Genomic DNA, 12,202 nt, shown 5'->3' with positions numbered 1-12,202 from the left:
ATCCACCAAGGGCTCTTTTAGTGTTTTTAAAGATTATTATTTATTTTATTTTGCTTGCAAGCATGTGCACTGAGTGTGTGCCCGGTGGCCAGAGGACATCTAACATGGTGAACACTGGTAACTGAACAGGGTCCTCGGCATGAGCATCTCTCAGCCTTCACATCACAGGAGATGCAGCAGAGAGCGATCAGCACACATATGGGAATAAGACAGAGGAAAGGCTCACGGTAAAAAGTTAACATGACCGTTTTAATACATGCTTAGTAACAGGAGTCAACACCCACCCCTCAAACCCTTAGATACTTAATAAAAGCTATAGTGTTTGAGACAAGGTCTCATTGTGTAGCCGTCTGCTCTGGAACTTGCTGTGTGGACCAGGCTGGCTTGTCATGCGGACACCAGCACCCTCTGCTTCCCTGGGTGCTGGGATGAAAGGCACGTACCCAGCCAACAGCCACATTTTAGTACAAAAAGACTAACTGATGACACTCAGAACCTGAATATATGATTTAAAAAATTTTAATATTAAGACATCTTTAAACTATTAGAGGCCTAAAAAACTTTTGAATGAGTTTCCCTATGGTCGTTACTATTTTTAGAAATTAAAACCGAGTAATTTTTAAAATAATGTTTTATGAATTTACTTAAGTAAAGCATCATGTTTATTACAGGTTAATATAAATAACTTTTCAATGAAAAAAATAATTACATCTCAGCATTCACGAGACTAAAGGCTGTTTTATTTCTGACTGGTTTAAGAGACGATGACCAGATAGATGTTCACATGGCTTCAGCATCTAACCCACTGGGGTGGGAGGAAAGCCCTCCATGTTACAGTAATTTTGGCTATTCCACTTTGATGCCAAACAAATGGCAATCGCCTGCAACATGGCATATGGAACTCTACCAACATACTCAATAAACTGTTTCACTCAAGTCTATTCCTCTTGAGCTGTGCACAGACTCTGTAGCATGCACCCGTTACTTGAGCTGTGCACAGACTCTGTAGCATGCACCCGTTACTTGAGCTGTGCACAGACTCTGTAGCATGCACCCGTTACTTGAGCTGTGCACAGACTCTGTAGCATGCACCCGTTACTTGAGCTGTGCACAGACTCTGTAGCATGCACCTGTTACTTGAGCTGTGCACAGACTCTGTAGCATGCACCCGTTACTTGAGCTGTGCACAGACTCTGTAGCATGCACCTGTTACTTGAGCTGTGCACACACTCTGTAGCATGCACCTGTTACTTGAGCTGTGCACAGACTCTGTAGCATGCACCTGTTACTTGAGCTGTGCACAGACTCTGTAGCATGCACCCGTTACTTGGAAAACAGTGAGAGAACAAGCCATGTAGAAATGTCAAAGGCTGATACTTCTCGCGGTCAGCCAAAAGAGGCCTGCTAACCAATATTTTAGAAATACAATCATCCACCTCACCAGGCAGGTTTCCACATTCTTGGGAAGTTATATGTTCACAGAACAGACTCAAGTTTTCCAAAATTCTCATTTTCATTTGATTGTTAAAATTTAGTAATTTGAAACAAACTCTGCTGTTTGTTTTCTTTGGCAAACTCACTGCATTCATAGTTCAGAAAACCCGCGAAAACACCCACGTATAAAAAGAATGGTACTTCATTATCTAGGTTTTCAAATAAAAGCGGTGCTGCACAGAGGGAAAAAAGCAGCCAGTGCAGACTGTAACACACTCACACAGACGTCATCCCTGAGCTCCCTGAGCTACGTAGCCTGCAGCAGGAGCGTCTCATGACCACGTCTTCCTTCGGCACACAAAATTGTAAGGAGAGTCATGCCCAGAACATTTGAAGGACAGAGAATCTTGTTTTCACTTTGTTCTCCAATTATTTGCCCATAAAGAATGACTAGTGCAGTTTGGTGCCACTGTCCAGAAGATCCAAGTAAAGAAGAGAAAAAAGCAGGGCTGGAAATAAGGCTCTGCAGGGAGAGTGCTTGCCCAGCAGGAAGAAAGGCCTGGTTCTAATCTCCAGTCTACATAAAACTAAGCATGGTGAGGTCATCTTCAGTGAGTCTGAGGATAGCCTGGGCTACATGAGACCCACTTAAAGAATAAAATACATGACTGTATTACAACTATTTTTTGTTTTTGTTTCTCAATATAGGCTTTCTCTGTGTAGGCCTGACCTTCCCGGAACTTGCTCTTAGATCAGGCTGGCCTTGAGTTTAAGAAATGTGCCTGCTTCTGTCTCCCAAGTACTGGTATTAAAGGTGTGCGCCAGCACCGCCTGGCTTACGTTCACATTTTAAACAGTAGAAATACCTCATGAGGACTGGACACAAGTCCACCCGGTGGGCGGCTTTGACCACGGCGCTCTCTTCGGAAAGGCTGAAGTGCACGATCTCCTCTTTAAAGCTGCGGTCGTCTAGCAGCCTCTGCAGGTTTTCCCTGCGGACAGATTCCCACGTCAGCACTTTCCAGACGGGAGGAGCAACATTCGCAAGCACAACGGAAAGCAACACACGCGGTAGTCCTTGCTGAGGCCCCCATCCTACAGAGCAGTCCTCACAAGACAATCCTCAGATCTCAGGAGGGGAACACATGGCTAGAGGAACTAGAGCCGGTCCCTAACCCCGGGCTTAGGAGCAACGACACGAGAGAGGTAATCACAAAGGTTTTAGGTAATTACGTCAGCAGAGAAATGCTACCACTTCCCAACACACTTTTACATTAACATTTTTTTTCCACGTTGTTATCTATAGAGAATAATCCAACAAATATACTTCTGGTTTTCATTTCTTGCCTGGAAATGGTTACGGTTACTTTGGAAGAGGGGAATTTCTCGGGTCTTTTGGGTATTATTTGAGAAATGGCTCTAGGTGAAGGAAGTAATGTTTCTTTGTACATAGCTCACCTGTAAGGGAGGATATGAGGATGTTTGTAGGTCATTATGCAATCCAAGGTTATTTTTTGCACAGTTTGATCTTGGTGTAGCAATAACTAGAAATGAGGTTTTACAGAATAAGTCAATGAAGCAATGCATACACAAACCATAAGACAAACCGAATAGCAAGACTCTACCAAAAGAAAAAAAAAAACAAAAGAAATGAAACTCTGAGCTGAATTCTGTGCTGGTCCTATACTATAAAGCTAACGGTCAGTGTGATATCTGGAGAAGACTTGGCTGTGGTCCCATGTTACCTGGAAAGAATCTTCTGAGCTCAGGCTTTCTAATAAGGTCTGTGTGAATTGTGTGCCGAGCCTGGACAAAGTCTGCTGAGCAGACGAAGCTCCACCAGAAGACCACCCACAAATGAGGAAACGTCATTTCCATAGAGGGTTTAGAACGACAACCCAACACTTGCTCAGTCTGCTTCTAGCACTGCATTTTGCTGTCATCTTTTCTAGGGTTGGGGACAAACATTATAATTACAGCATTTCCCTTATCCACTCTCATTCCGTCGAACAGATCCAGAAATCCAAGTCCCCATCCCTCTCTAACGATGTGTGATTTACTGTCCTTGCTGCTAACACAGCTGCCCAGTGTTAGTCACCCGCCCTGAAGCTGACTTTAAAGCCAACTAGATTAGTGTAATCTGAAACTGTACATTAAGATGATTCTTTAAAGTGTGCCCATTAACAAAACCAGCACTTCCAATGTGGAAATGGGCCCTATCCCCGGCTATGGAACCCCAAGTTACTCTGGTAAAGAAAAGGACATGAAGTGTGCAAGGATTAAAGCACTGAGCGTTTACTTAACGTACCTGAAGATACAATTCGTATAATTTGGACTCTAGATATAAGGCCCGTGGGTTTGAAAACTTAGAGAAGACTTGCAGATGAGCAATTAACTGCCTAAAGAAAACAAAAGGTTACTGTAGTAACAAGGAAGAAACATCAGCTTGAAATAACATTGCCTACCGTTTTATTCTGACAAGCATTCCAAACACCCCATCCATGTGCCTGCTGTTAATTACCCAAGCAAATTTTAATGATTAGGAAATTATTTTCTGGAAACTTCAAATCTCAGGCAGGCCTCTCCTCACAACCCAGGATTTCCACACTAGGAAACTCTTCAGGATTTGCTAAAGCAGAACTGGAGAGAAGGCGGATAAAAGCTGCTCTCAGAAGGCGAGTGCAGGTGAGCTGGGACCGATTCCTTTTGGTCCAAACAGCAGGCAAGGAAGTGACAGGATTCCTCCTTCTCTCACTCACAGAACATGAACGCTAATGGCAGGCAACAGAGGTCTGAGTTTAGGTGACAACGGCTCTTGCTTATTCAACTGACCAGGAAAAACAGCAGTGTTCTCTGACTGAAAGCTAGCAGGAAGACAGGACTGTCCAGGGGGAAAGACACCATCTACTACAGCAGACTGAGAAGGTGTGTCTCCCTCATCTGCCCACCTGATCTCCTGATACATGGACTCTAGGAAGGAAGACCATAAAGCTGAGCCATGCTTACACGGAGATGGCACCCAGATCCTTCACTCACCCCCACCACCACACATACACACCAACTCTCCCAAGGACCCATGGCCTCACTGCTCCGGCTCACCTGGAACCTGCTGTATAGAGCAAGCTGGCTTTGCACTCAGAGATCTGCTTGCCTCTGCCTCCTGAGTGCTGAGATTAAAGATGTGGGTGTGTGCCACACTTCCGGCACAATTCATTCACATTTTTAATGATGGTGCTTGGTAGCAATATTCTAGGTTTGGGCACAGGTGGCAGATGAATTACCACACATACCTAATCCTCACAATTTGTTTTTCTTTGGCACATGAGGTGCTGCCTGAACGCAGGCTCAGAGGCATGCTCGGCAAGCTCTCTGCCCACTGACTTCCGTGCCCAGCCCATCTTCGTTTTCAGTATTTTAGCCAAGTTTCTTTAGAACACTTCCAAGTGCAGCGAGGCGGGCGGCTATAGTGAGAATGCGGCTCGCAGCCCTGGGGAAGTCTCATTTCCTAAGAGCTGTAAGTGCTAATAGCCAGAGCGAGCAGGGATCCCGGCACACAGCACAGCTGCTGAGCTGTGAGTCTGACTCAGTAAGACAACTTCTACTGTGGTGAAGAACTGTGGCCACAAGCACATCTCCAAGTACAAACATTCTTTCAGCGAGCAGAAATGGGGCCAGGGCACTTGGACAGCGGTAAGAGCATGTGTGCAGGGCCACGGGTGAGAGAGGCCAAGGTGTGACTGGAAAAATGGCTTATTCATTTATTCAGCAAACACATACCTAGAACTAATCTTTTGCTAGGGAGTATGCTAATGGAAAGAGACTAAGGAACTAGAGTTACAGGTAGCCGGGCTGTGACCTTCCTGGGCCCGTGTCTTACACACTATTTCCACTAGTTGATAGGTCCTTTCCCTGTCCAAGGCTGACGAGCTTTCATCCTGCAGCAGCAAAGGTGTCCTTTCCTCTGCAGAAGGTCCTCCCTGAGTCTCTGCCTCAGTATTTGTGGAGAAGGGAGTAGTTCTCTACAGTGCTCCGTAAACACTGTAAGGGAGAGGTTCTGTACAGTGCTCCGTAAACACTGTAAGGGAGAGGTTCTCTACAGTGCTCCTTAAACACTGTAAGGGAGGGGTTCTGTACAGTGCTCTGTAAACACTGTAAGGGAGAGGTTCTGTACAGTGCTCTGTAAACACTGTAAGGGAGAGGTTCTACACAGTGCTCTGTAAACACTGTAAGGGAGAGGTTCTACACAGTGCTCTGTAAACACTGTAAGGGAGAGGTTCTACACAGTGCTCCGTAAACACTGTAAGGGAGAGGTTCTGTACAGTGCTCTGTAAACACTGTAAGGGAGGGGTTCTGTACAGTGCTCTGTAAACACTGTAAGGGAGAGGTTCTACACAGTGCTCTGTAAACACTGTAAGGGAGAGGTTCTACACAGTGCTCTGTAAACACTGTAAGGGAGAGGTTCTGTACAGTGCTCTGTAAACACTGTAAGGGAGGGGTTCTGTACAGTGCTCTGTAAACACTGTAAGGGAGAGGTTCTACACAGTGCTCCGTAAACACTGTAAGGGAGAGGTTCTACACAGTGCTCTGTAAACACTGTAAGGGAGAGGTTCTACACAGTGCTCCGTAAACACTGTAAGGGAGAGGTTCTACACAGTGCTCTGTAAACACTGTAAGGGAGAGGTTCTGTACAGTGCTCTGTAAACACTGTAAGGGAGAGGTTCTGTACAGTGTTCTGTAAACACTGTAAGGGAGGGGTTCTACACAGTGCTCCGTAAACACTGTAAGGGAGAGGTTCTGCACAGTGCTCTGTAAACACTGTAAGGGAGGGGTTCTGTACAGTGCTCCGTAAACACTGTAAGGGAGGGGTTCTGCACAGTGCTCTGTAAACACTGTAAGGGAGAGGTTCTGTACAGTGCTCTGTAAACACTGTAAGGGAGAGGTTCTGTACAGTGCTCTGTAAACACTGTAAGGGAGGGGTTCTACACAGTGCTCTGTAAACACTGTAAGGGAGGGGTTCTACACAGTGCTCTGTAAACACTGTAAGGGAGAGGTTCTACACAGTGCTCTGTAAACACTGTAAGGGAGGGGTTCTACACAGTGCTCTGTAAACACTGTAAGGGAGAGGTTCTACACAGTGCTCTGTAAACACTGTAAGGGAGGGGTTCTACACAGTGCTCTGTAAACACTGTAAGGGAGAGGTTCTACACAGTGCTCTGTAAACACTGTAAGGGAGAGGTTCTACACAGTGCTCCGTAAACACTGTAAGGGAGAGGTTCTGTACAGTGCTCTGTAAACACTGTAAGGGAGGGGTTCTACACAGTGCTCTGTAAACACTGTAAGGGAGAGGTTCTACACAGTGCTCTGTAAACACTGTAAGGGAGAGGTTCTACACAGTGCTCTGTAAACACTGTAAGGGAGAGGTTCTACACAGTGCTCCGTAAACACTGTAAGGGAGAGGTTCTGTACAGTGCTCTGTAAACACTGTAAGGGAGAGGTTCTACACAGTGCTCTGTAAACACTGTAAGGGAGAGGTTCTACACAGTGCTCTGTAAACACTGTAAGGGAGAGGTTCTACACAGTGCTCTGTAAACACTGTAAGGGAGAGGTTCTGTACAGTGCTCTGTAAACACTGTAAGGGAGGGGTTCTACACAGTGCTCTGTAAACACTGTAAGGGAGAGGTTCTGTACAGTGCTGTGTAAACACTGTAAGGGAGGGGTTCTACACAGTGCACTGTAAACACTGTAAGGGAGGGGTTCTACACAGTGCTCTGTAAACACTGTAAGGGAGAGGTTCTGTACAGTGCTCTGTAAACACTGTAAGGGATGGGTTCTACACAGTGCTCTGTAAACACTGTAAGGGAGGGGTTCTACACAGTGCTCTGTAAACACTGTAAGGGAGAGGTTCTACACAGTGCTCCGTAAACACAGTAAGGGAGAGGTTCTGTACAGTGCTCTGTAAACACTGTAAGGGAGAGGTTCTACACAGTGCTCTGTAAACACTGTAAGGGAGAGGTTCTGTACAGTGCTCTGTAAACACTGTAAGGGAGAGGTTCTGTACAGTGCTCTGTAAACACTGTAAGGGAGAGGTTCTGTACAGTGCTCTGTAAACACTGTAAGGGAGAGGTTCTACACAGTGCTCCGTAAACACTGTAAGGGAGAGGTTCTACACAGTGCTCTGTAAACACTGTAAGGGAGGGGTTCTACACAGTGCTCTGTAAACACTGTAAGGGAGAGGTTCTACACAGTGCTCTGTAAACACTGTAAGGGAGGGGTTCTACACAGTGCTCCGTAAACACTGTAAGGGAGAGGTTCTGTACAGTGCTCTGTAAACACTGTAAGGGAGGGGTTCTACACAGTGCTCTGTAAACACTGTAAGGGAGAGGTTCTACACAGTGCTCTGTAAACACTGTAAGGGAGGGGTTCTGTACAGTGCTCTGTAAACACTGTAAGGGAGAGGTTCTACACAGTGCTCTGGAAACACTGTAAGGGAGAGGTTCTACACAGTGCTCTGGAAACACTGTAAGGGAGAGGTTCTACACAGTGCTCTGGAAACACTGTAAGGGAGAGGTTCTGTACAGTGCTCTGTAAACACTGTAAGGGAGGGGTTCTGTACAATGCTCTGTAAACACTGTAAGGGAGTGGTTCTGTACAGTGCTCTGTAAACACTGTATGGGAGAGGTTCTGTATAGTGCTCCGTAAACACTGTAAGGGAGGGGTTCTGTACAGTGCTCTGTAAACACTGTAAGGGAGAGGTTCTACACAGTGCTCTGTAAACACTGTAAGGGAGAGGTTCTGTACAGTGCTCTGTAAACACTGTAAGGGAGGGGTTCTGTACAGTGCTCTGTAAACACTGTAAGGGAGGGGTTCTGTACAGTGCTCTGTAAACACTGTAAGGGAGGGGTTCTACACAGTGCTCTGTAAACACTGTAAGGGAGAGGTTCTACACAGTGCTCTGTAAACACTGTAAGGGAGAGGTTCTACACAGTGCTCCGTAAACACTGTAAGGGAGGGGTTCTGTACAGTGCTCTGTAAACACTGTAAGGGAGAGGTTCTACACAGTGCTCTGTAAACACTGTAAGGGAGGGGTTCTACACAGTGCTCTGTAAACACTGTAAGGGAGAGGTTCTACACAGTGCTCTGTAAACACTGTAAGGGAGAGGTTCTACACAGTGCTCCGTAAACACTGTAAGGGAGGGGTTCTGTACAGTGCTCTGTAAACACTGTAAGGGAGAGGTTCTACACAGTGCTCTGTAAACACTGTAAGGGAGGGGTTCTACACAGTGCTCTGTAAACACTGTAAGGGAGAGGTTCTGTACAGTGCTCTGTAAACACTGTAAGGGAGAGGTTCTACACAGTGCTCTGTAAACACTGTAAGGGAGAGGTTCTGTACAGTGCTCTGTAAACACTGTAAGGGAGAGGTTCTGTACAGTGCTCTGTAAACACTGTAAGGGAGGGGTTCTGTACAGTGCTCTGTAAACACTGTAAGGGAGAGGTTCTGTACAGTGCTCCGTAAACACTGTAAGGGAGGGGTTCTGTACAGTGCTCTGTAAACACTGTAAGGGAGAGGTTCTACACAGTGCTCTGTAAACACTGTAAGGGAGAGGTTCTACACAGTGCTCTGTAAACACTGTAAGGGAGAGGTTCTACACAGTGCTCTGTAAACACTGTAAGGGAGAGGTTCTACACAGTGCTCTGTAAACACTGTAAGGGAGAGGTTCTGTACAGTGCTCTGTAAACACTGTAAGGGAGAGGTTCTACACAGTGCTCTGTAAACACTGTAAGGGAGAGGTTCTGTACAGTGCTCTGTAAACACTGTAAGGGAGAGGTTCTACACAGTGCTCTGTAAACACTGTAAGGGAGAGGTTCTGTACAGTGCTCTGTAAACACTGTAAGGGAGGGGTTCTACACAGTGCTCTGTAAACACTGTAAGGGAGAGGTTCTGTACAGTGCTCTGTAAACACTGTAAGGGAGAGGTTCTGTACAGTGCTCTGTAAACACTGTAAGGGAGGGGTTCTGTACAGTGCTCTGTAAACACTGTAAGGGAGGGGTTCTGTACAGTGCTCTGTAAACACTGTAAGGGAGAGGTTCTACACAGTGCTCTGTAAACACTGTAAGGGAGAGGTTCTACACAGTGCTCTGTAAACACTGTAAGGGAGAGGTTCTACACAGTGCTCTGTAAACACTGTAAGGGAGAGGTTCTACACAGTGCTCTGTAAACACTGTAAGGGAGAGGTTCTACACAGTGCTCTGTAAACACTGTAAGGGAGAGGTTCTACACAGTGCTCTGTAAACACTGTAAGGGAGAGGTTCTGTACAGTGCTCTGTAAACACTGTAAGGGAGGGGTTCTACACAGTGCTCTGTAAACACTGTAAGGGAGAGGTTCTACACAGTGCTCTGTAAACACTGTAAGGGAGAGGTTCTGTACAGTGCTCTGTAAACACTGTAAGGGAGGGGTTCTGTATAGTGCTCCATAAACAGTGCTCCTACACTGCAGATGTCTGTGATTCATCTTCACAGCAGCCTGGCAGATCAGACCCTCAATCCAGACAATCTTTGGATAAGTTCAAAAAGCCTCTGAACACAGTTTTTTGCTAACAGCTTGGAACAATTTAAGTAAATGGGTAACCAAGGGAACTAGAAAGCATTGTAGCCCAAGAAAACAGTAACTAAGGGGCTAAGCCACAGGGAAGGAAATGCTGACCAGGAGTCCAGTGCCTGGCATGCAAACACAATGCCTGAGGGGAGGCTCGGCACTCTAGGCTGCAAGTCTCATCTTTAAAAGGAGCCACAGGGAAAGTTCCTCAGCCCCTAAGGGTCCGTGGAAAGCAGGAAAGACCAGTCAGTAATTGTTCCCTGACAGAGCAGCAGTCCCAAGATGCCAAGAGAGTCAGGGGGCGGCAGACAGATGCAGGACCACACACACAACTGCCTGGGACACACTGACATCCTGGGCGGCACTGATGTCAGCAGAGCCCAGTGAAGGGCACCTCTGTAACCCTGGGCCTGTCTTCCTTTAACTCTGATGTCAGAGCACTACAGCCGGTTCTCAGTGCCCGGCACCATGGCATGCCACTAATTATGTGAGACGCTCATCCTTCAGGAAGCCATTTCCCATGCGCGCAGAAGCCGCAGCTCCGGGACAGCGGTGTGGGACTCACTTGGCTGCAGCCCGTCTTGTCCTTTTCCTCTGGGGCGCTTCATCTGTGGGCACTGCCTCTTCCTCCACTTCTTCCTCTTCTCCCACAGCGGGTTCCTCTTCCACTTCCTCAGCCACTGCTCCTCTAATTTTCCTGCGTAGATCCTGGGTAGGAGCAACCTGCAGATCGGCTGGATAATACTCATTGCTGCAGAGGAAGCATGCGGGAACCACGCAAGTGAGGAGGAGACCTCTTTGGAAAGGACAGACAGGCGCGCACGCACGCACACACACACACACGCACACACACACACACACACACACACACACACACACACACGTACGGCGCCTTCATCAAGGTGCCTCTATAGCAGTATTTGTAAATGATTTTATTCGTGCAGTGAGTGCTTTGTCTGCATGTGTGTCTGTGTAGGAGACAAGCACCTGGTACCGACAGAGGTCAGAAGAGGGTGCTGGATCCCCTGGGCTAACGTCACAGATGGCTGTGAAGCACATGTGTGCTAGGAACTGCACCCTGGCTCTTTCAGCCAGTGCTCTGGACCACTGATCATCTCTCCAGACCCTACGCCAGTGCTCTCTTTCCTTAGACTCTCACTGACAGGTCAATCACTAACTGTAAAGACTGCTTGTTCCAATACCATGTTGCTGACAAGTCTACTCTAGCCCAAAGTGGAATCAGCCTCCTTGTTTCTGGAAGCACAACTGGTCACAGTGGACTATAAAGTAAAAGATTAAGGTATCAGGGTTGTATTTTCCTACTTTCCCAGTGTCCTTTCAAAGCATAGCATTACGACCTCAAACAGCCAAAGCAATAGCAATTACCTAATTTCCTAACACACTGAAAAGCCACTTTACCAAAACAGCACCGTGTTAGCGTACAGACCGGCCTGCAGCCAGTGCTGGCCTTTCAGTGACATGCTGAGAACTCTGGAGAAAGGACAGTCTTGCTGGTAAGTGGTGCCAGGGCGAAAGAACACCATGTGTAAAAGAACATGTAGACTCCTCTCTCATCACGCCACAGAAAAGTGCACTAAAGGTAAAAGGCCCTAAAACTATGAAACTCCCAGGGACAGAGAGAAAGGCAAATGCTTTACTTCAGTCACGGGCAAAGATGGTTTTTAAATAACAAGTACCCAAAAGCATATAAAACAAAACTGCCGCCGGGTGGTGGTGGTGCAAGCCTTTAATCCCAGCACTCGGGAGGCAGAGGCAGGCAGATCTCTGGGAGTTCGAAGCCAGCCTGGTCTACAAGAGCTAGTTCCAGGACAGGCTCCAAAGCTACAGAGAAACCCTGTTTGGAAAAAAACAAAAACTGTCACCTATTCTTAAACATTAGTGCTTGGTTCTGTGAGAGTACCTAAGCCTTCCACGTCTACCACAGGCCGCTCTCTGTCCCTATACCACAGTCTCTTTACAGGAAGGGCTGTACTCTTAGATGGACGGGGACGATCAATCTACCAACACCACCCTTGCCACCTTGCACAAGAGCAGACACATCCTTTAAGACACGGTGTGAGGGAAAAGCCAGACCCTGCTTTTCTCATTCTACAAACTACCACCCCACAAAAGGGGTGGGGACCCTATTTTTCCACCACATATCTGTTGTAAGT

The 12,202-nt window shown here is 46.8% G+C and overlaps 1 protein-coding gene across 1 annotated transcript in view; it reads right to left on the bottom strand.

Moving 5' to 3' along the window:
* The window catches only part of Utp20 (UTP20 small subunit processome component), an 82,046-nt gene that overhangs the window by 39,929 nt on the left and 29,915 nt on the right, over positions 1-12,202 (bottom strand). The window contains exons 22-25 of the mRNA XM_075954385.1: positions 10,594-10,779; positions 3,743-3,833; positions 2,893-2,978; positions 2,301-2,426 (exon numbers count right to left, since the gene is read on the bottom strand). Coding sequence (XP_075810500.1) covers positions 2,301-2,426; positions 2,893-2,978; positions 3,743-3,833; positions 10,594-10,779 — 489 coding nt within the window. The remainder of the gene's footprint in view (positions 1-2,300; positions 2,427-2,892; positions 2,979-3,742; positions 3,834-10,593; positions 10,780-12,202) is intronic.

The sequence above is a fragment of the Microtus pennsylvanicus genome, chromosome 20, assembly GCF_037038515.1.
Source record: "Microtus pennsylvanicus isolate mMicPen1 chromosome 20, mMicPen1.hap1, whole genome shotgun sequence".
Classification (NCBI taxonomy): domain Eukaryota; kingdom Metazoa; phylum Chordata; class Mammalia; order Rodentia; family Cricetidae; genus Microtus; species Microtus pennsylvanicus.
The sequence above is the reverse complement of the archived record's forward strand: the minus strand, read 5'-3'. Positions and strand labels throughout refer to the sequence as shown.